The sequence below is a fragment of the Neoarius graeffei genome, chromosome 22, assembly GCF_027579695.1.
Source record: "Neoarius graeffei isolate fNeoGra1 chromosome 22, fNeoGra1.pri, whole genome shotgun sequence".
Taxonomy (NCBI): Eukaryota; Metazoa; Chordata; class Actinopteri; order Siluriformes; family Ariidae; genus Neoarius; species Neoarius graeffei.
Window position 1 is genome coordinate 36,067,312 of NC_083590.1, and position 24,786 is coordinate 36,092,097.

The 24,786-nt window shown below is 45.1% G+C and overlaps 1 protein-coding gene across 1 annotated transcript in view; it reads left to right on the plus strand.

The window, feature by feature from the left end:
* Nucleotides 1-23,750, plus strand: part of sf3a3 (splicing factor 3a, subunit 3) — a 52,287-nt gene extending 28,537 nt beyond the window's left edge. Inside the window, exons 9-17 of the mRNA XM_060904773.1 lie at nt 1,259-1,327; nt 2,900-2,967; nt 3,079-3,186; nt 3,285-3,354; nt 3,488-3,652; nt 10,458-10,568; nt 11,166-11,256; nt 13,525-13,580; nt 23,442-23,750. Coding sequence (XP_060760756.1) covers nt 1,259-1,327; nt 2,900-2,967; nt 3,079-3,186; nt 3,285-3,354; nt 3,488-3,652; nt 10,458-10,568; nt 11,166-11,256; nt 13,525-13,580; nt 23,442-23,519 — 816 coding nt within the window. The 3' untranslated portion in view covers nt 23,520-23,750. The remainder of the gene's footprint in view (nt 1-1,258; nt 1,328-2,899; nt 2,968-3,078; nt 3,187-3,284; nt 3,355-3,487; nt 3,653-10,457; nt 10,569-11,165; nt 11,257-13,524; nt 13,581-23,441) is intronic.
* Nucleotides 23,751-24,786: the final 1,036 nt, after the last annotated feature.

Consider the following 24,786-nt stretch of genomic DNA (forward strand, 5'->3'; position numbering starts at 1 on the left):
GAAAACCGAGCCGAGCCGCCTCACGGCTGTAATGCAAATTGCTTTCCTCCTCAGTATACAAGTGTGCTTCCATGGCAGGGAAAAAGAAACTACCACTGCTGCCTATGTAGTGCCCTATTTATACAAATAGGAGTCATTCAGGATTCAGCCATGACACGGAGCAAAAACATGGCTGAATCCTGAATGACTCCTATTTGGATTTGTCCTACCAAGCCTACTGCGCATGCACGAAGCGGCTCGGTTTTCCCTTTCAGGCGCTCTCGTTTTCTGTTAGAATTTGGTAAAGAAAAAAATAAATATTTACCAGCTTACCGGGTCCATGAACATAAATGTGACAGCTGACAAGGTCGGGATATAAACGAATCGAATACAAACCACCCGCCGGGACTCCTACTTATGCGGCTCCAGCTTATCCTTGAAGCTGGAGCCGCAGCTGGATGAAGCCGGCAGCGCGCAGTGATAAGAAGGGAGAGAAAACAGTGCCAAGCGATTTCGAGGTCTGACTTTTTATTTGGCAGCGGTTTTGTGATGCAAATATATCACTCTTTTGAACACGTACTGTTTTGAGACGAAAAACGTTTTACTTTCGTGACCCCAACAAACTTGCCGGACTACTTTCGTCTGGACCAAAACTGGACAAGAACTGGACTCACAGGATGCTGTCAGGGGTAAGTCAGTGTGTTTGCACGACACTATTGATGGGGATGCCATACAGATTCATGTCAAAAATCCCGAACTATCCCTTTAACAGTCTAAGAAGATAAAAAATAAAAATGACATTGTAATTTAAACTCACCAACTTTGAACTTTTTGTTTTTATTCTTTATTTCTCTGCCAACAATAACAGTTATCTCGAACTTGGTGTCGATTCACACACATTATTATAAAGGCGTGTTATCTCCCGGCGCAAGAACAATGTGTCAAAAACTCCGAAGTGTGAAACGCTTTTCTTAGACTATAATCGTCAGACTGACTAAACTAATTGCTGGTCAATGAGTTTCACACTCTGGTGTTGTCGGTACTCCAACAGAGAGAGGCTATCTGTCATAAAGAAAACAAAAGGACGTCTCTTCCTTTTGTAAAGGGGTGGCAAAAATTAAACGGGGGCGGGAATCACAGAAAGGGGGGTGGCCCGCACCTCTAAAACCCCTCGTGGAGAACCCTGATATTATATTATGTGGGAAAGTTGGCAGACATTTCAGAGGGTTTTTTTTTTTTTTTTTTTTTTTAATGTCCCATTCTCATCCCTGTGTAACAGAAAGAGGCGAGCAGCGCTCTGACCCACGCTGGAGCTCATCTAGATTTGTCTGCCTTCTCTTCATGGGAGGTAAAGCTTGCACTCACTTCTCACACAGCCATTTCTGTCGCCTCCTTTTATTTGATTTATTTTATCTCAGGACGATTGCAAATAGATCAGGATCCAGATGTGCAAAGCTGAGCGAGACGTGTATATTTCAGAAGACGTGCAGCTGTAATTAGTGGTTGCTTTGGTGTACGAAGTGTTCAGTTTGTTTGAATCAAGTACCCCATTCACACTGTCACCGGAAACCGTATATTTACCACTGTAATGATGTCCTGTGGGAATGGGAGTAAAACCGGAAAGTCGAAACACTAATCTACACTACCGTTCAAAAGTTTGGGGTCACCCAGACAATTTTGTGTTTTCCATGAAAAGTCACACTTTTATTTACCACCACAAGTATGAATAGGTGGGCCTCGAAGTAGAAAAAGTTGAGAACCCCTGCTCTAAACCACATCCTGACAGGTGATATGATACTGACCACAAGATGTAACAGTAACATACTGTAGTAAGATGAAACAAACCACTTGTCACACTTGCTGATGCTGTATCCAGTTTCCTAAATGCCTTGAGTTTGACTCATCTCATTTCTCATCTCATTATCTGTAGCCGCTTTATCCTGTTCTACAGGGTCGCAGGCAAGCTGGAGCCTATCCCAGCTGACTACGGGCGAAAGGCGGGGTACACCCTGAACAAGTCGCCAGGTCATCACAGGGCTGACACATAGACACAGACAACCATTCACACTCACATTCACACCTACGCTCAATTTAGAGTCACCAGTTAACAGTTATTTTGTCCCAACTTTTTTGGAATCGGGGTTGTAAATAAGCCGTTACAGTCCATGAAACGTAGGAAGTATGAGAAGAAAACAGTAAATCAAAGCTGTGCACATTTGCGCAGCTTCCGCGCAAACGTGCGCAGCTTTCTGATTTACTGTTTTCTTCTCATACTTCCTATGTTTCATGGACTGTAACGGCTTGAGGAATTTTAATACAGAATTTACTTTGATGAAATTATTCAGACACTCCAACGGCCCCCCCTAAAAAAAAAAAAAAAATCGGATCTGCACGATTCAGCCGTGAAAAAGGCGGCATCCGCCAAAAGGCGCGCCGTTTGCATCCCTGCTTTAAACTCATAGGTTAACCCACTTTTTTTAAAGATTTTTTGGGGGGCTTTTTTTTTCACCTTTATTATTGGATAGGACAGTGTAGAGACAGGAAATGAGCGGGAGAGAGAGACGGGGAGGGATCGGGAAATGACCTCGAGCCAGAATCGAACCCGGGTCCCCGGATTTATGGTATGGCCCCTTATCCACCAGAGCCACGATGCCCCCCAGGTTACAAAACTACACACTTCTATCTTCTCTTTGTATCGAATCTTCACTTGAGCGTTCAAGTCGTGGTAATGGTGAGTAAATTCAGCATTGTTTACAGACACGCTTTCAGCGGCTGCTATCCGAGTCGCTTTGTAAATCCGCCATCATGGCGGACGGTTGCACGTCATCTATAATTATGCGAGGCTTGTTGCAAATTATTTAATCAACCAGCAGGTGGAGACGTGGACTGTTTTATTAACAGACCGTATGATTGATTTCAGGAGTTGGCGTCGCTTGGTCTGGACAGGTTAAAGTCTGCTCTCATGGCTCTGGGCTTAAAGTGTGGTGGGTGAGTGTCCGTATGTGTGTGTGTGCGCGCTGTCTTTCTTACCAGCCTCTGTTCTGGATCCAGTGATTTTCTCCAAATTGTGTGTGTGTGTGTATCGTGTGCCTTCTTTAGGACGCTCGAGGAAAGAGCACAGAGACTGTTCAGCACTAAAGGGAAATCCCTGGAGTCACTGGATCCTTCTCTGTTCGCCAAAAACCCAAAAGCCAAGGGACCAAAGAAGTAAGCGTTTCAGCTTTTTTTTTTTTTCCCCTTCCAAAATCTACCTCTTTTAGCTTGATTTGTATGAAAACAGCATTTCATAAGTCATCTATTCACAGGGACACGGAACGTAACAAGGAGATCGGTTTCCTGGAGGCGCAAATTTACGAATACGTCGAGGTTTTAGGGGTACGCTGAAAGGACGGTTGAGAAACCGTATCTCTCTCTCTCTCGTCGTTTTATATGCTATTGTTTGGACAACATTTTATTATCAGAGCACTCTCTGAAGTAGTCTAATATCGATCATGACTCGGTCCTGCAGGAGCAGAGGCAGCTGACGCACGAGAACGTTCAGAGGAAGCAGGCGAGGACGGGCGAGGAGCGCGAAGAGGACGACGAAGAGCAACCCAGCGAGAGCGAGAGTGAAGACGAGGACAACGAGATCATCTACAATCCCAAAAACCTGCCGCTGGGCTGGGACGGCAAGGTGAGTTCAGATCTGAGGAAGAACGCTGAAGAGCTTCCGCTGGAAAATTCAGTCGACTGAGCGGAGTCTTGGGACAGCCACGTTCTATCTTTTTAAACGCATAGTTCCTCAGTAGATGAGTAAAAGAAACCTGTTGCTAGGCAACCAAAGCATGGTACTGGGACAAGTATACCGGAGCTTTTTCTTACCTACTAGGCTAGCTAACAGATTTGTTACGTATTTGTCCGTCCTAAACGTAGTCTGACGCATCAAGACGGTCTGGTTTGCAGGGATGAGAATTTTCTGCGGATCCGCGGAATTCCGAGTTTTTCCTGCTGAAAATGTCATTTTTGTGAAATGTGTAAATCCGTTGAGAGAACTTCGGGGGGGTAGGGGTCGGCGCGAGGTGAGGCCAGGGTTCCCGCGGGTCCTTAAAAAGTCTTAAATACAACTTTTGGTTTTCAAGGCCTAAAAACGTCTTAAATTGTTTGGAATGACTGGAATTTTCGAAAGGGCGATATTAAATTTAATATTGGACCGAACAAGTGAAATGTCTCCATCTGGTTTGGGGTATTTTTTTAACCGTAATTTTAGAAGTGACCAGCGCACCTTTTGGGGGCAGCATTGGTTCTGTGCGTTCTGTAGCTCTAGAGCTAACGTTAGGAGGCTACTGGAGGCAGTGTGGTGTGGTGCGGTGGTTGTGAAGAGTGAGAGATGCGCAGGTAGCTTACGTGGGCGCTAGAAAGCGTTGATAATTATGGGAAGATGTCTGTTTAACGACAAGTGGTTGGGGGATGACAAATACCCCCAAAATAAGGAGGAGAATCGTTTGCGATAAAAAGCGCTGGATCGCACAAATGTGTTTAAAGCCGGTAACGCAGCGCGGGGGACACGCCCACTGGGAAACTGGTTTTTCACGGACACGAGGCGCGCGCGTGCGTGTTAGAGGTCAAGCGCTCTGGAGTGAAACGCAGGGGGGTTCGCGCATGCGCACAAGAGTCAGGTGGAAAATGGGGCTTATAGGAAATAATAATAATGATTAGCATTTTTTTACATAATTAACATTTGTTTATTGTACCAAGTTTAATATAAATATATAAACAACCTTTATTTCAAAACTCAATTAAAAAGAACTCCAGAAAATACAATAATTCTAAATAAAGTACAATATAAATAATTTGTACAAGTTTTTTAGTTTTATTACTTATCGTCTACAACAGTGTTGTTAATATAATAAGAATAATATTAACAGCCACTAATAATAATTAGTAGTAATAGTAATTATTATTGATTATTAATCATTACTACTTATGAATTAATCATTACTACTTATATATTCATATATATATATATATATATATATATATATATATACACACACACACACACATATATACACACACACACACACACACACACACGTATAGTGTGTGTATATATATTTTTTTATATATATATATATATATATATATATATATATATATATATATATATATATAAAAAAAAATGTGTGTATATATGTATGTGTATGCATGTGTGTGTGGGAAAGTTGGCAGACATTTCAGAGTTTTTTTTTTTTTTTTTTTTTTAAATGTCCCATTCTCATCCCTGGGTTTGAAATGAGCTGCTCGTGGATAAGAAAAGGAATAGAGCTTTAGGAAATGAATTGCGGTTATCATCAGGCTGCATAATGTCTTCGTTTTTCCTAACAGCCGAGGACGCAATAACACGTATACATTATTATACATACCAGGACACCTTTTATTTAAAAAAAATTTTTTTTCCCTTCCATGGAATAAAAACGTGTTCTATTCCCTTCTAACGGGTTTGGTTTGATGGCATGTAATATTGTTAGCGTATCGCTTATCCTACATGTATTACGTTACTCTACCGAGTGGAGAATGAGCATTGAATATGGTTTACGATATTGCATGGTTGTCAAGACAACATGACATTACACTTCGGAGATGTAAAACTTCCACGCTTGTGAGCGACTGGGACAATTTGTAAACAAACATGGCCGCCAGGTTTGCTTCATTAAATACAGAAGATTCTGAAAGAGACGCGTTGAACACCCGAAAGGAATGTGTGTATGTGCATAATAATAATATTGGCTTTATCAGATACATTTCATTCAGCTACTCGTCTTCAACTCGTTCAGTATCATGCATGGATGCAAACAGCGCGCCTTTTGGCGGATGCCGCCTTTTTCACGGCTGTCTGGGGGACTTGTGTGAATCGTGCAGATCCGATGAGTTGTTGTTTTTTTTTTTTTTTTTGGGGGGGGGGGCGTTGGAGTGTCTGATTATAATTTCATCAGAGTAAATTCTGTATTAAAATTACTAAATAAGCAAATGCCGTTACAGTCCATGAAACATAGGAAGTACAAGTATGAGAAGAAAACAGTAAATCAGAAAGCTGCGCATGTAAAGCCAATTACGTAACTTGCGTTGGACTGATGGAAATCCTTGCGCGTGCAGTGAAGTGCAGCCAGCAGCAGATAATGGTGCGCAGCCAATTGGCTTTACTTGCACAGCTTTCTGATTTACTGTTTTCTTCTCATACTTATACTTCCTATGTTTCATGGACTAACGGCATTTGCTTACTTAGTAATTTTAATACAGAATTTACTTTGATGAAATTATAATCAGACACTCCAACGCCCCCCCCCCCCAAAAAAAAAAAAACAACTCATCGGATCTGCACGACTCAAACAAGTACCCCAGACAGCCGTGAAAAAGGCGGCATCCGCCAAAAGGCGCACCGTTTGTATCCATGATCATGCTAGCTGAATGCAATATATCTGATAGACCACGAAAAAAAAACCAGCCAATGTTATTTAAATATCACTCAGATCCGTGATGTACTTCTTATGAAAAATGTGAGTTTTTCAACATAAGACAAACGTCATGTCTTCAAGCCTGTGTTTGTTTGTTTGTTTTGTTTTTTCTTTTTCTTTCTACAACCCCGATTCCAAAAAAGTTGGGACAAATTGTAAATAAAAACGGAATGCAATGATATGGAATTTTGAAACGTCCACATTTTATTCAGAATAGAACATAGATGACATATCAAATGTTTAAACTGAGAAAATGTATCATTTAAAGAGAAAAATTAGGTGATTTTAAATTTCATGACAACAACACATCTCAAAAAAGTTGGGACAAGGCCATGTTTCCCACTGTGAGACATCCCCTTTTCTCTTTACAACAGTCTGTAAACGTCTGGGGACCGAGGAGACAAGTTGCTCAAGTTTAGGGATAGGAATGTTAACCCATTCTTGTCTAATGTAGGATTCTAGTTGCTCAACTGTCTTGGGTCCTTTTTGTCGTATCTTCCGTTTTATGAACCGCCAAATGTTTTCTATGGGTGAAAGATCTGGACTGCAGGCTGGCCAGTTCAGTACCCGGACCCTTCTTCTACGCAGCCATGATGCTGTAATTGATGCAGTATGTGGTTTGGCATTGTCATGTTGGAAAATGCAAGGTCTTCCCTGAAAGAGACGTCGTCTGGATGGGAGCATATGTTGCTCTAGAACCTGGATATACCTTTCAGCATTGATGGTGTCTTTCCAGATGTGTAAGCTGCCCATGCCACACGCACTAATGCAACCCCATACCATCAGAGATGCAGGCTTCTGAACTGAGCGCTGATAACAACTTGGGTCGTCCTTCTCCTCTTTAGTCCGAATGACACGGCGTCCCTGATTTCCATAAAGAACTTCAAATTTTGATCGTCTGACCACAGAGCAGTTTTCCACTTTGCCACAGTCCATTTTAAATGAGCCTTGGCCCAGAGAAGACGTCTGCGCTTCTGGATCATGTTTAGATACGGCTTCTTCTTTGAACTATAGAGTTTTAGCTGGCAACGGTGGACAGCACGGTGAATTGTGTTCACAGATAATGTTCTCTGGAAATATTGCTGAGCCCATTTTGTGATTTCCAATACAGAAGCATGCCTGTATGTGATGCAGTGCCATCTAAGGGTCCGAAGATCACGGGCACCCAGTATGGTTTTCCGACCTTGACCCTTACGCACAGAGATTCTTCCAGATTCTCTGAATCTTTTGATGATATTATGCACTGTAGATGATGATATGTTCAAACTCTTTGCAATTTTACACTGTTGAACTCCTTCTGATATCGCTCCACTATTTGTCGGCGCAGAATTAGGGGGATTGGTGATCCTCTTCCCATCTTTACTTCTGAGAGCCGCTGCCACTCCAAGATGCTCTTTTTATACCCAGTCATGTTAATGACCTATTGCCAATTGACCTAATGAGTTGCAATTTGGTCCTCCAGCTGTTCCTTTTTTGTACCTTTAACTTTTCCAGCCTCTTATTGCCCCTGTCCCAACTTTCTTGAGATGTGTTGCTGTCATGAAATTTCAAATGAGCCAATATTTGACATGAAATTTCAAAATGTCTCACTTTCGACATTTGATATGTTGTCTATGTTCTATTGTGAATACAATATCAGTTTTTGAGATTTGTAAATTATTGCATTCCGTTTTTATTTACAATTTGTACTTTGTCCCAACTTTTTTGGAATCGGGGTTGTATTATCTAGACACATTCACAAACGAAAAGTACCCAAATTTATCAAAACAATTCATCGATAATTCAATTCATAAGTCTTGGGGGGAGGCATTCTTACCATAACACCCCCCCCCCCCCCCCCCCCCCCCCTTGTAAATTTTTTTTATGCGGTTTTGTTTTTTAGTTTTTATTTCGTCCTCGGTTAGTTCAGCAACACGCTCCGCCATTTTGTTTTTCTCTACTCACGGTATATGAGCTGATATCCAAGTACTAGAGTAGCCAATCAGAGCGCACGATTGCTCATATCCATTGAATGTGGATAGAATAAAAATAATATATTCATATATGAATAATAAGCACAATAAGTGGACTTCCTGTGACGCTAAACCACTCAAACAACTACCACCTCATTCCAGTAGCGATGAAGACTCGATCCATATTTCGGATTATTATACACACTGGCCCCCTTTTTTTTTTTTTTTTTTTTTTTCCTTTTCTTTAATGGAATAAAAGCATGTGTTCTATTCCCTTCTAGCGGGTTCCATTCATTTGGTTTGATAGCATGCGATATTGTTAGCATATCGCTTATCCTACATGTATTACACCACTCTACCCAGTGCAGAATGAGCGTTGAGTATGGTTTACGATATTACATGGTGTTGCATGTCAGAGATGTAAAAGTTCTGCACTCACGAGCGACTGACAAACATGGTCGCCAGGTTTGCTTCGTTAAATACGGAAGATTTTGAAAGAGAAAGACGCGTTGAACACCCGAAAGGAATGTATGTATAATAATAATGTGGTCTTTCAGATCTATTCCATTCAGCTCCTCGTCTTCGACTCCATATCATGCGAGCTGAATGGAATATATCTGATGGACCACGAAAAAAAGCCAGCCAATGTTATTTAAATTGGCGGGAATGCATGTGACTTCATTGTAGGCGGACAGTGTGATTATACAAATAGATTTTAATAAGAAATCAGAGCTTTCACTTGCACACAGCTGTAAACTAAAGAAAAGAGAAGCAAACGCAGGTTGTACAAATGTTCATGAAAGTTTATAAAATGCCTGTTTGTCATGATTATTTATTTAAAATACCCCTGCTCCGACGGGGAAATACTGGTTTGTTTTTGTCTGTCCGAAACCCCCTTTTTCTCAGCAACCACAAATCATAGCCACTTGGTAGCGAGCTTCAGCTTGGGGTTCTATACGGTGTGTACCGTTTTCAGGTCTGTCGCACATCGACTTCCTGTTTACTGACTGAATGTATTGACGAAACTTATAGTGTGGATTTATAAACATTTTCGTAACACTTTTCTCAGCAACTACAAATCACAACTGCTTGATATTTGGTAGCGAGCTTCAGCTTGGGGTTCTATACCGTGTATACCGTTTTCAGGTCTGTCACACATCCACTTCCTGTTTACCGACTGAATGTATTGACGAAACTTATAGCGTGGATTTATAAACATTTTCGTAACACTTTTCTCAGCAACTACAAATCACAACTGCTTGATATTTGGTACCGAGCTTCAGCTTGGGGTTCTATACCGTGTATACCGTTTTCAGGTCTGTCACATATCGACTTCCTGTTTACAGACTGAATGTATTTACAAAACATATAGCGTGGATTTCTAAATGTTTTCGTAATACTTTTCTCAGCAACTACAAATCATAACTGCTTGATATTTGGTACCGAGCTTCAGCTTGGGGTTCTATACGGTGTGTACCGTTTTCAGGATTGTCACACATCGACTTCCTGTTTAACGACTGAATGCATTTACGAAACTTATAGCGTGGATTTTGAAGCTATTTCAAGAAGCAAAATGCTATTTCAAAATGGCAGTTTACCAGGATGCTATTTGAAATCCCTGAGGAGAGACGCTGCTCTTTATTTACTCGTTTCAGGGTTAATTATTTGTTTAAGTCAGCATTCATAATAAGAAGTGCCCTATTCCTTTGATTGTTTGCGTTCTGATATATCGAGCGCGGGGGGGATACGTAAGTGAGCAGGAGCTCACAGTTGATCTTGTTTTAATTTGTAATAAAATGAGTATTTTAGTTAACAGGCTGTGTTTTACTCCAACCTTTTCAAATGTGAGTGAATACAGTGCTGTCCATAATTATTGGCACCCCTTGTTAAAAGGGCTGGGGGGGGGAACCACCTTTTGGTGTCGTCGTTATCATATCTTGGTATACAGATACATGTCTGTATTAAGGCATGAGGTTGGGTTTTTAGTGCATGCTCATACTGTACTGTGTGTTTGTTTTTAATTCTGTCTCTTTAGCCCATTCCGTACTGGCTATACAAGCTTCATGGCCTAAACATCAACTACAACTGCGAAATCTGTGGGAACTACACGTACAGAGGACCCAAAGCCTTCCAGAGACACTTTGCAGTAAGTGCTTCTTTCCTGTCTTACCTCACTGAAGCAGCAAGTTGAATTGCTTTTAATTTCACTTCAGGGATTCGTTTAAAATCAAATCAGAGATTAGCGTCTTTGTTTTATTTTAGCTGAGTAGATTACAGAGCTGCTTTCTGTTCAGCTTGATTTGGATTCCTTTTCGTCATGGTGATATAGTAGAGTTTGTTCAGCTTTCGTGCTGGAAAGCAGCATCGTACTTCAGCTGTAAGGACTTTGCATCGTTTCTATTAGTTTAACTTCATTAATAAATCTTAAAACGCCTACTGACCAATCAGAAGTAAGAACAGTGCTGCAGTGTACAGTACATACTGTATTAAATACTTATGACATTTTTAGACAATCGGGTTTTTTTTTTTTTTACTTGTTCCCGCACGAATGACTGACGACTATTTTACTAGAACATTCTTTATTTCTGTATTTATACTGGTGTAATTTAGCTGCAAATTACACTGAGTTAAATGCAGCTTGTGTGTGTGTAATCTGAGACATTACTGATCCAGTGCATTGTGTGTTGCAGTAATATTTCCTGCTTACCGTGAATAAAAAAAAATTAATTTCCGTCTCTCGCAGGAGTGGAGACATGCACATGGCATGCGCTGCTTGGGAATCCCTAACACCGCCCACTTTGCCAACGTCACCCAGATCGAGGATGCAGTGTCCCGTGAGTCCAGTTACTCACCATTTCTAACTGTCTAAGATAATAGATCCGAGTGTTTTAGCGTGCCTTTGGTGAAGTGTGCGTGTGGTGATCTGAGGAAACCCTTTACATGGTGAAAGTTTGCTATTGGTGACGACAGACCTCCTTAATGTAAATTTGTTCCTCAGCAAATGTCTGGTTACTCCCAGAAGTGAAAGGGAGGAAAATCCAGACTCTTATTTAACCTGTGGTACAGGAGCAACGTGGATATTTTAACACGATGCTCCTGTTTACTGATTGCATACTAAAATGATTAGACTCCACGTGGCCTTAAATTCTCCAGTATTTTTTCCTGCTTCACCATGACGCAGTACAAGATACTACAGGGCTCGAAATTCGCGGTGGTCCGGTCGCCCGAGACGACTTAATTTGTCATTTGGCGGGTAACTCCTGTCACTCGGCAGCCTGGCTGGCTAGTTGAAAATAAAAAATATATATGAAGCGAAGATTCAGACACACCGTCAACTAAAGCCGCCACGTATTAAGCGTGTGCCGCGTCTGTGTTAATCGATGTGTTTATTAGCAGGACGGAAAATACCGAAGAATTCCGAATCATATCGTGTACGAGTCAGGCTGTCGGTTTTTTCACTACTGCGCATGCGTATAACGCATCTCGTTGAATATCGCAGTAATCACGTGTAGTATTGGACCAGGTGGGTGGAGCACAGAAGCACGGCAGGCCAGAACGGAGTTCTCAATGAACTATTTATTGCTAGCTTTTCAGCCTTTTATCACTTCCCAGCTGTGCGCACTCGCATGTTCTGGTTGGGGAGAGAGAGAGAGCTCCCTTTCTCTGCTCTCCTCTCCTTTTAAAGGGCGCGGTCACTGGGGAAGACACACAAACACAGGTTAATCCCCAACAGGTGCAATGATTCCACCACTTACCTTCCTTGACTCCGCCCTCCATTCACAGACTGACGCTTGGCCACGCCCCCGCTGCTACATCACGTTATCAAATTCAATAGACGTGGCTGCATTATTGCCCATTTAAACACGTGTTTTTGTTGTTGTTTACATCTACATCTGCCAAAGCTACGTTGCGATGTGGAATTTTCTGAAAGGCGTACAGAAACCGCCAGAGACGGGGACAAAGCGACCTCGGTCTGAAGAGGAGAAACGACAAAGGACTTGTAAGCAAACGTGGGCGCAGGGTAGGCCTTGGCTGCGATATGATTTTTATGGAGTAATTTATTTTTTTCAAGTTGATTCCTAGTCAGTATGAAGCTCCTAATGCTTTCTCTCTCATAAATGGTTAAATACAGAAAGCATGTTGGACATATTTTGGGTGCTATAGTCATGATAGTAAGTATATTTGCTTTCAATACTCATACACCAAGTCGCCAAGTTTTCCAATATATTATTATTTGTTGATATTATATTATGGTGCTCTGTGTTGTTCTCATTTATGTATTTAACAACAGTATCAAAATACTCGGGTCTTGAAATAAATGCACATTAGTCATGAACAATGGTAACTACTCCTTTTTTTTTTTTTTTTTAAGTTATTTTTGACAGAAGTAAAATTCATACATGAACAAATTTTGGTGAGTTGATTTTCTGTTTGGCGAGTTACTTTGGAAGGGAACTAGTCCGGCTGGCTGGTGGAAAAAAAAAAAAAAATTTCGAGCCCTGTACTACATCATGCATGATCGTGGTGGGCTTTCCCCGTTCACGCAAGGCATTGTGGGATACAAACCTAAAACGGGAGAGAAAAATGGAGGACGCGAGTGTGCAAATGAAACGTGAAAGACCGACTACAGTAACGGAAAGAAAGCGAGAAGAAAAGACGTTATGTTATATACGAAGGAAAGGAAATGCAGGACCGAACTAATAAATATCGGTGCTCAGCGAGCACCTCGGTGTGATCAGCTGTTCGTTTAGTGACAATGATGTCAGTGCACGGTCAATGGACTTCCTCTGTCTTCTTGACTGCGCGAAGAAGCGAGCGATTTCATGCACATTTATTTATCCACTCAGATAACTTCCCAGTCACAGAATGGCCTGTTTGTTTTTGTGAGAGAGTACAGAAATAAACATGCATCACAATGACCAAATTTCAGAGGGAACTAAATTTTTATGAAATCGGAAGGCCGTCTTGCTTTAAGTTCATTTTTTAAACGCTGAATGTTCGTATTTAATTTGAAACTACCCAAAGCATGCATGATGAATGAAATGCCAGAAGAGGTGTGGAATGAATGTTCCTGTTTTCTCCTTGTGTCTTTTTTCCAATAGTTTGGTCAAAGCTGAAGTCACAGAAGGCATTAGAGAGGTGGCAGCCGGACACAGAGGCAAGTTCTTATTTTACATCCACTAATCACAAAAGGAACTGATTAGGCATGTAACAATATATCATATGATGATAAATCGTGATGATAAATTAACGATGATTGGAATCAAAGAAATAAAAATAAGTCATGATTATCAGGCTGTGTAATCTAATTTTTTTTCCTCTTAGCTTTAATGGCATTGTCGAGACAGCAGAGAGTACAATAATGTAAAATAGCAGGAATGCATGTGGCTTCACTCTGTGTGGAAGTAACACAGCTCGAATGCCACGAAAACGCATACAAACCGATCCAAAATGCGAAAGGGTGCTGTGTGATTGAGTGTCCAAACAGGTTGAACAGGAAATAGGAGCCCTCTCTTTACAGACTGCTGAAAGATAAAGAAAAAAGAAGCAAATGGAGGAAGTACAAATGTTGATAAAAGTTTATTAAGAAAAGGCCTGTTTGTTCTTAATGTTTTCATTTTTAATGCAAGGCATATTTTAGTTAATAGGCGATCATATTTTACTCCATTTACTGGACAAATGTGGGTTAAATACTGTTAGTTTTCAGAATATGTAACAGAAGGTTGTGGGCAGATGGGGCTTTTATTTATTTATTTATTTATTTATTTATTTTAAAGAAAGGAATATTTCAATTGATAAAGAACCAGAATATATGGTTTTTGTGCGTATTTATTTATTTATTTCAGGGTGTCCGCGGAGTCTAAAAAAGTCTAAAATTACACATTTTCAATTTTAGGCCTAAAAAAAGTCTAAAATACAGAGATATTTTGCACTGTTGGTCTAAAACGAGGGTTATGTATATAACCGCGGTTCTATGAGTTTCGGATGACCGCCAGAGGCGGTGCTTTCAGCACATGGATATCCATCACACGAACGTGCAGGTCGAGTAATAGTAACAACAAAGTCACGTGTGACCTGGGTGACGTCACCCCGTGACCCCGGCATAAAAGACCGGTAAACCCAGGAAGTGACCTCTTGGCAAATCTTCTCGTGTACACTCCGAGTGACTGCCAAGCTCTGGCGGTCATCCGAAACTCATAGAACCGCGGTTATATACATAACCCTCGTTCTATTTCGTTTCTACTGACCGCCAGAGGCGGTGCTTTCAGCACATGGATGACTAATACCAACCAGGTCATGAGGAGTGCCTACCCGTACCCAGTGCTGCTGCGACGGGCCTGGAATGACAGCCGTCACCACAGGATTATGTGGGACGACATTAAGACGGTAAAACCTGGTGAAGGTGCAGCTGGAAGCCCAGGAGGCTGCGCTGCATATGTCTGAAAGGGGCACGCCCTTCAGTGATGCCCATGAGGCCACCACGCCCCGTGCAGAGTGCGCCCTGACAGCCGGAGGAATCGGGAAGCCACTGTGCCTGTAGGCATGTAATATGGCCTCGACTATCCACTTGGATAGCCTCTGCTTAGAGAGCGCCAGACCCCTCGTTGGTCCTGTGTGGCACAGAAACAGGGCGTCACTCCTACGGAAGCCCTCTGTACGCGACACGTACACCCTGAGGGCGCGAACTGGGCACAAAAGTTCCGACCTCTCACCATGGCCCGCCTCGAACGCCGCAAGGCTAAGGGGCTGGTTGACGAAGGTAGCGGAGAGGGTCTTCGGGAGGAAAGAGGGGTTAGGCCACAGGGTGACCCCACTGTCGCCGGAGTGCCACTGCAGGCACTCCCCACTGACTGACAGCGCGTGTAGTTCCCCGACGCGCCTCGTCGATGTAATGGCCAGAAGAAAAGCAGTCTTCAGGGAGAGCCATGAAATGTCTGCCGTGAGCAGGGGCTCAGAACGGTGCGTCGCAGAGGGCCTGCAGCACCAATGAAGGTCCCATGTGGGTACCCGGCTCCGTCGGGGGGGGGTCTCAACCGGAGAGCACCCTTCAAGAAACGTGCCACCAAGGCGTGGGACCCCACGGTCCTTCCCCCAACTCTGGCATGCTGAGCAGAGATGGCAGCTGCATAGACCTTGATGGTGGCAGGGGTAAGACCCTTATCAAAGCAGAGACTGGCGGAACAGTCGAATGGTCGGCAGGGAGCAGCATGTAGGCTCCTCCCCCCGAGTTAAGCACCAGTTGGAGAAAAGCCTCCATCTGTTGGCATAGAGGGCATTGGTGGGGGGTGCCCGAGAGCTTGCAATGGTGTTGACCACTGCCGGCTCACAAGGACCTCGCAGGGGGTCCGGCCCTTCAGCGGCCATACCCAGAGCTGCAGACGGGCTGGATCCGGGTGCCAGATCTGCCCTCCCAGCTGTGATAGGTCAGTCCTCACGGGCAGGCACCAGGGGTCGCCGTTCAGAAGTTGCAGCAACTTGGGAACCACACTCGGCCCAGCCACCGGGGGGGCGACAAGCAGCAGCCCGTGGTGGTCCATCGCAACCCTGTGTAGGGTTGGCACGATCAGCAGCAGAGGGGGGGGGAGGCATACAGCAGTTGCCTCGGCCAAGCATGCGCCAGCGCATCCTGGCCCAGGGGACTGGGGCCGTGGAGGCTGAACCACAGAGGGCAGTGTGTCAACTCCTGGCAGGCAAAGAGGTCCACCTCTGCCCTGCCAAAACGTTTCCAGATGGCGAGAACCACCGCTGGGTTGAGTCTCCATTCCCCGGGATCGGGGTCCTGGCGGGACAGCAGATCTGCTGCCCTGTTGGCAGTGCCTGGCAAGTACATGGCACGCAGGCTCAAGAGATGTCGATGGGCCCACCGCAGAAGTTGGCTAGCCACTTTCAAGCACTGGAGGGACTTTGTGCCTCCCTGGTGGTTGATGTAGTACACTACCGTAGCGTTGTCCGTCCGCACCAGAACGTGTCTGCCGGTCAGGCCTGGGAGGAAGTGCTGTAGGCCGAGGAACACAGCCCGTAGCTCCAGCACGTTGATGTGCTGCGCCCGTGCAGCACCGGGTGGAGGTGGAGACCGTTGAACCACCTCTGAAGCGGCGTAAGTCCAGAAGTCCCAGCGGGACCAGAGAGGAGGCTGCCGTAAGCATGCCCAGCAGGCGCTGAAAGGTCTTCAGGGCGAGTGACCTACCCCGTCCGAAGCGGCCAAGCAGTAGGCGGATGTTGTGGATCCTGGTCTGGGAGGGGGTTACCATCAACGACCTTGAATCCAGGTGCATGCCCAAGAAAGTCGTCTCCTGGCTGGGCACCAGCGAGCTCTTCTTGTAATTCACCCTGAGCCCCAGCTCTACGACATGCGAGAGCACAGTCGCGATGTTGGTGCGGGCCTGAGCTGCTGACCGTGAACAGACGAGCCAGTCGTCCAGGTAAGGCAGGACACGCAAACCCCTTGCCTGAAGTAGTGCCGATGCCGCTGCCGCACACCCGGTGAACACACGGGGTGCCAGCGATATCCCAAAGGGCAGAACATTGAACTCGAAAGCCTGGCCCTCGAAGGCAAACCGCAGGAACTGCCTGTGGTGTGGCACAATGGGAGCATGGAAGTAGGCGTCTTTCAGGTCGAAGGTGACAAACCAGTCGCCCGCCTGGATGTGGTGTAAGACATCCACTGTACGCAGCATGCGGAATCTCATGGTCCTCAAGTGGGAATTGAGGGACCTCAGGTCGAGGATCGGGCGGATACCGCAGTCCTTCGGAACCAGAAAATACCTGGAGTAGAACCCACCTTGCTGTCTCTGCCTGTCGACGGGAGAGACTGCTCCTTTCTCCAGGAGGGTGGCGATTTCCTGCCGGGGGACGAGGGACTTCCCCGGATGGCTCACGGTGGTGTGTTTGACCCCGTGAAACGTGGTGGACGGCGGCAGAACTGGATGCGGTAACCCTCGGTGAGGGTCACCAGCACCCAGGGGTCAACGCTCTCCAGCTTTGGAGCTGTTCGCTGGAAAAGCGGCCGACCGCCGGCGCGCTGATGTCAGCGCCGTCCAGAGCGCCCCCGTCGGTCACCATGGGGGCGACGAGGAGTGGACTGGGTGTAGGGGGCGGCACCGCGGGTCCGGGAGGTGGTGGGGCGGCGAAAGTCATCAACCCGTCTGGTCTCCTGGCGGGTGCGTGGCCGAGACAGAGTCGGTGTGGGCCCCCTGAAGGACTGGGCAGCATTGCCATGGTGGTGGGCCTGGCGGGGGCCAGCGAACTGCTGTTACGCCTAGATGACCTGGGCACTCCGATCCAGGGCTTGCTGAGTGGCTTCGCCAAACAGCTCCCCGGGGACAACAGGGAGAGAGTGCAGCACACGCCGGTCGGGCTCGGCCAGAGGGGACTGTGCCCGCCATATCTGCTGGCGGCCGAGGGCGAGATACGACATCAGCCGGCCCAGTTCCCGCGACGAGTAGGCAAAGGCCTGGAGCCGCGTCACACAGCTCCCGTGATGCCGCGCCCGTCCCCTCCAGCGTCTGGGGGTCCATGACACCTGGCTGGCAGAAGGGAACTTAAATAGGGCGAGAACGCTCCAAGTAAGTAGCCCAAAATAAACTATCAGGCGGAAATAAAAAATAAACGACCGGGCGAACACACCCGTGGTCGGGAATATTAACAAGGATGGTGCCGTGCGCTACAGAACTGATAAACAGCGGCGAGAAACACCGCTTTAATTTAAATGAATGAAGACCGCTTACCTGAGCGACAACAAACCGGCCTCCAGCAGCGAGGACACGCCTCGGAGGGCTAGTCAGCTAACTCCACCGAGCGAGAGCGCTCAGTTTAACGGAGTAACAGCCAATACGAATATAACACACAAGACAGCCGGCCCGTGAGCAGGCCGGAGACAAGGCTACACAAAACAAGCGGTTGATAATATTAACAAGGATAGGCACTGTGCGCCACAGAACTGATAAACAGCGGTGAGAAACACCGCTTTAATTTAAATGAATGAAAGCCGCTTCTCAATGTTGGGCATCTGCAGGAGGCCATAGGTAGGGGTGTCCTGCATTGCCGCCAGGGCCCTGCAGTCACTAGGGAGGTGGGAAGGCATCTAGGGTCCGCCCAACACCTCTGTAACTCCTCGATGTATGAGGCCGAGGGCGGAACAGACAACGAGGAAGGCTATGTGGGACCTCTGAAGAAAGCGCTCTGATGCTGGGCCACCGGGGCGTGTCCAACCCCAGACGGGCCAATGCAGCCCTCAGCGTTGGCTGGATGGATGAGCATCCGCCTTCCGACGCTGCCACGGTGCCATGGCTGGTGGCCTGGGAACCGGCCGGAGAGGTGGAGCCGTGACCATCGGACCCACCGCAGTCAAAGCTCTCCGAAGCCCGGATCGACAGTTCATCCAGGCCGCGTGCATCAACGGCCGGTGACAGAAGCGGTGGTGATGGTGAACAGTCGGGCTGCCAGGCAGAAGGGGTGGCTGCGGGAACACTGCCCCCTGTGGCGGAGGCTGAAGATTCGCCAGCAGGGCCTTCATCTCCTCCAGCTCGGTGGACATCACCTCCACCTTCTGAGCCAAATCACCCGAGCGCTTCTTTTTCGCCTTAGAAGCGAAGACGTGTGGGGGAGCCCACGGCGCTTGCTGGGCCCCGCTGCTGCAGCCGACACCGTGTCCTGTCCCCCCGAGGCCCGGGGGATGTCAGATGGAGAATCCAGCCGAGCCAGCCTGGCGGTCCGCGCAGCCACGCTCAGGCACATGCAGTCTGCGCAGGCCATGTCCGTCAGCCCCTGCCGCAGGTGATCAATACCCAGGCATGAGGGGCACTCGCGGTGGCCGTCCTCCGGTTCGAGGGGGACCAGCAGTTGGCGCAGCGAGAGAAGAGGTCCATGACGCCTGGCTGGCAGAAGGGAACTTAAATAGGGCGAGAACACCCCAAGTAAGCAGCCCAACACCCCAAGTAAGCAGCCCAAAATAAACAATCAGGCGGTAATGAAAAACGACCGGGCGAACACACCCGTGGTCGGGAATATTAACAAGGATAGGCGCCGTGCGCCACAGCACTGATAAACAGCGGCGAGAAGCACCGCTTTAATTTAAATGAATGAAAACCGCTTACCTGAACGAAAGCAAGCCGGCCTTCAGCGGCGAGGACACGCCTCGGAGGGCTAGTCAGCTAGCTCCACCGAGCGAGAGCGCTCAGCTTAACGGAGTAACAGCAATACAAATACAACACACAAGACAGCCGGCCCGTGAGCAGGCCGGAGACAAGACTACACAAAGCAAAGCGGTTGATAATGTTAAGGATAGGCGCCGTGCGCCACGGAACTGATAACAGCGGCGAGAAACGCCGCTTTAGTTTAAATGAATGAAAACCGCTTACCTGGGCGACAACAAGCCAGCCTCCAGCGGCGAGGACACCGCCCCGGAGGGCTAGTCAGCTAACTCCACCGAGCGAGAGCGCTCAGCTTAACGGAGTAACAATACGAATACAACACACAAGACCGCCGGCCTGTGAGCAGGCCGGAGACAAGGCTACACGAAATAAGGCGGTTAATAATATTAACAGAGATAGGCGCAGTGCGCCACAGAACTGATAAACAGCGGCGAGAAACACTGCTTTAAATTAAATAAATAAAAAAACGCTTACCTGAATGAGGACAAGCCGGCCTCCAGCGGTGAGGACACCGCCCCGGAGGACTAATCAGCTAACTCCACCGAGCGAGGGCGCTCAGCTTAACGGAGTAACAAACAATACAACACACAAGACCGCCGGCCTGTGAGCAGGCCGGAGACAAGGCTACACAAAATAAGGCGGTTAATAATATTAACAAAGATAGGCGCAGTGCGCCACAGAACTGATAAACAGCGGCGAGAAACACCGCTTTAAATTAAATGAATGAAAACTGCTTACCTGAATGAAGACAAGCCGGCCTCCAGCGGTGAGGACACCGCCCCGGAGGACTAATCAGCTAACTCCACCGAGCGAGAGCGCTCAGCTTAACGGAGTAATAAATCAATACGAATACAACACACAAGACAGCCGGCCTGTGAACAGGCCGGCGGCGAGGCTACAGAAAACAAGGTGGTTAATAATATTAACAAGGATAGGCGCCGAGCGCCGCAGAACTGATAAACAGCGGCGAGAGGAACGCCGCTTTAATTTAAATAAATGAAACCCGCTTACCTGAAGCGAAAACAAGCCGGCCTCCAGCGGTGAGGACACCGCCCCGGAGGGCTAATCAGCTAACTCCACCGAGCGAGAGCGCTCAGCTTACGGAGGAATAAATCAATACGAATATAACGACAAGAAGAAAAGAGTTGGTGGACTTAGCGCAGTTTCTTGGAGGATGCATAAGCACAGCCCCAACCCTACGGGTAACGAAACTACCACAGCGCTTTGTCCAAATTTCAATCCAACTCGCAACCTGCAAACGCGAGAAGATGTAAGAGGTCACTTCCTGGGTTTACCGGTCTTTTATGCCGGGGTCACGGGGTGACGTCACCCAGGTCACACGTGACTTTGTTGTTACTATTACTCGACCTGCACGTTCGTGTGATGGATATCCATGTGCTGAAAGCACCGCCTCTGGCGGTCAGTAGAAACGAAATAGAACCTCATTTGGGTAATTTAAGACCTTGGTTACGTGCAGAATTATTCTGCATGTAGAAAATCTTCCCGGAAGTTCCTTTCAGCACCTAGATGTCACCCGGGATTGGTTAGCATCTCGGTGCTGAAAGGAACTTCCGGGAAGATTTTCTAGTTTCGGTTGTGTTGCCAGATTGGGCGGTTTTAAGTGCGTTTTGGCGGGTTTTGAACATATTTTGGGCTGGAAAACGTCAGCAGTATCTGGCAACACTGCCGGCGGGAAGATTTCCTGGTTCCGGTTTACAGTGCTGACTCAGTTCGTGCAATTGCTGGTGTTGCGTAGGCTACCGTGTAAGCTCTGTCAATTTCAGTGACAAATTAAAACTGGAAGCAGACGAATTGGTTCCTAAAAGAACTAGTAAGGGGTCAGTCATCTGGCATTTTTTGGATATCGCGAGGAGGACGTGGAACAGCAAATGCCAGTTTGTAAAGTGTGCAAAAAAACCTGTCATCACGAAAGGCAGCAGCACGACAAATATGTTTCGTTACTTGAAAACTCACCCGGTACAGTATGAAGAGTCTCCTAAACTCCGAACTGCTGAAACCCCCCACGAGCTGAAACCCCCCATGAGCTAAACAAATGACCATAGCGGCCTCGTTCTCCAAAGCCCCCCCATATGAGAAAACGAGTCAGAGATGGAGAGCTATAACGGATGCAATCACTAACATCATTGCCGAAGACATGATCCCAGTTAGTATAGTGGAAAAACCAGGCTTCCAAAATTACTAAACACACTCGATCCCAAATATGAGCTGCCTGGTCGCAGACATTTTACAGAGAAGGCAATACCGGAATTATACACATCTGAGAGGCAGAGCCAGAAAACATTCAGTTCAAATGTGTGCAAAGAGAAAAATGATGTTTTGCAGATCTCTCTCTTCTCTCCCTCAATCTCTCTCTCTCTCTATTGTGAATGTTCCAGTGGTTCTCAGTAGTCAGGTTAATAGCTTGGAGATCTATTTTTTTTTTTTTTTCAATAATTTAATGAATGAGCACTTCTCTTATTTAGGCTAAATGTCTTTCTCAGTGTTGAGCTTGCACTTTATTGGTTTGAGCTCTGAGCAGCTCTGTATTGTATTGCCCCTTTGTTGCAATTTTCAAGATTGTTTTTGCAGTTTGTGCCACATCTTTGTTGAATAAAAATAGTCTTATTTCAATTCAATTGTGATTAATCACCAACATGACAATTTAAAATGTGGTGTTGAAAACCACCTGTAAAGTTAACCAAGAATGTTATTTAATCTGCAGGGATTGTAGTGAAAACAGTAAAGAGTAAAAGTTAGATTTCATGGGGTCCTTTAGAGGAGATTTCAATGTATCGAGATATATATCGTATATCGTGAAATGGAGAAAATGTATCAGGATATTCATTTTTTCCCCATATCGCACAGCCCTATTGTCACGGTTTGTAGCAAAATGGGCAAATGTAAGTTTAACGACTGCTGGCTTGAACGCAATGATTTCGTAGACTGGTTAAAACGTGTACCAAACAATCCGTTTGAGGTGTACTGCACGTTGTGTAAAAGAACACTCAAACTCGGCACCCTGGGTGTAAAGGCACCGGAATTGCACGCGAAAACGGAGAAGCACCAGGCTGCCCATAAAAGTCTGCAACATTCGCATGCCATCACTCAGTTTTGTTCACCGTTGTCAGGTCCAAGCACGTCTCGAGACGGTGTATCAGCTAACTCCGTGCAAACTGTAACGTTACAACACACAAACCGTACGGAATCGAATGCCTCATCCTCAAGTGATTTGCGGGATGTCTTTGGCTCCACTGCAGCTTAGTTCCTCATTAATGCAAGAGCGCACCCTAGGGATGTAATGAGTTCATTGGCGAATGATAATAAATTTTGTTATTTCGAAAGTAATTCAGGCTCTCCCAATTTTCTTTATTTTTTTTGTGCGGCATAAGTCTTAAATTTTAACCTGTTATGGTCTTAAAAAGTCTTAAATTGAACTTGTTCAAGCCTGCAGAAACCCTGTTATTTATTGAGATATGTAAATTTTTTTTTAAAATTAAGTTTATTTTTTAAACAAAAGGAATATTTCAATTGATAAAGAACCAGAAAATAAATGGGTGCATTTTATGGTTTATTTATTTTAAAAACAAAAGGAATCTTTAAATTGATAAAGAACCAGAACATATGGTTTTTGTGCGTATTTATTTATTTATTTATTTATTTATTTAGATATGTGAATTTTTTTTAATTAAGTTTATTTTTTAAACAAAATGAATATTTCAATTGATGAACCAGAAAATAAATGGGTGCATTTTATGGTAATTTCTCCCACCACCCTTTTTACCCTTATCATGCTTTTTTTTTCTTCCCCCCCATTTCTCTCTCTCTCTCTCTCTCTCTCTCTCTCTCTCTCTCTCTCTCTCTCTCAGGAGGAGTATGAGGACTCCAGTGGAAACGTGGTCAATAAGAAGACCTATGAGGATCTGAAGAGGCAGGGGCTGCTTTAGATCATCAAATAAAGGCACCATTTCAGGAAGACCTGCACCGTAGAGAACAACCTTGAGGACCCTTTATGATTTACACTTTTTGGTTTTTCAGGTTTTGACTATTCGTATGTATTTTTTGAAAATACATTTGTATGTTTTTATTATTAGAATATTCTCCATTGTGCATTCTGTAAAAAAAAAATAGACTGCTATTCATTTCGTTATTGAATAAATCTGAGTACGTTTTCTCAACGTTTGCATTGGTTTTATACACGTACACTACTGTTCAAAAGTTTAGGATCACTTTGAAATGTCCTTATTTTTGAAAGAAAAGCACTGTTCTTTTCAATGAAGATCACTTTAAACTAATCAGAAATCCACTCTATACATTGCTAATGTGCTAAATGACTATTCTAGCTGCAAATGTCTGGTTTTTGGTGCAATATCTCCATAGGTGTATAGAGGCCCATTTCCAGCAACTCTCACTCCAGTGTTCTAATGGTACAATGTGTTTGCTCATTGCCTCAGAAGGCTAATGGATGATTAGAAAACCCTTGTACAATCATGTTAGCACAGCTGAAAACAGTTGAGCTCTTTAGAGAAGCTATAAAACTGACCTTCCTTTGAGCAGATTGAGTTTCTGGAGCATCACATTTGTGGGGTCGATTAAATGCTCAAAATGGCCAGAAAAATGTTGACTATATTTTTCTATTCATTTTACAACTTATCGTGGTAAATAAAAGTGTGACTTTTCATGGAAAATACAAAATTGTCTGGGTGACCCCAAACTTTTGAATGGTAGTGTATAATCAATAGGGGAATCTATTACAGACTTGGTTATAAACTGGTATTCTAAATTAGTGTTTTTGATTTGCTGCTTAATTTGCTTTAAACTCATTAATTAGCTAACTAGCAAAACGTACACTTCATTACATTGCCATAATTAACTAACATGCCTTATACGACATTAAGTAAGGAAGAAAACATGATGGGAAGTGCTTTATCCTAGAATTCATCAGATTGCTTTTTACCAGTTTATAGTGACATTTAATGTTGTGAAATGTCATTCCCTCACCAGAAAGCGCAAAGTTCTCCAGCCTGAAGTGTTGACAGGGGAGACTCCTTCCATAAATGTTAAACATCATCTTACAGACTGCTGTACAACTAGCACAGGTTTTATTCTTCTCAACTATGATGTCTTGAAACGGTCTAATATTACAGGGAATTGAATCCACTGGGTTCACGATGTAACTAATAGGCAGGAACCAAAATATAATCAAAACATCAG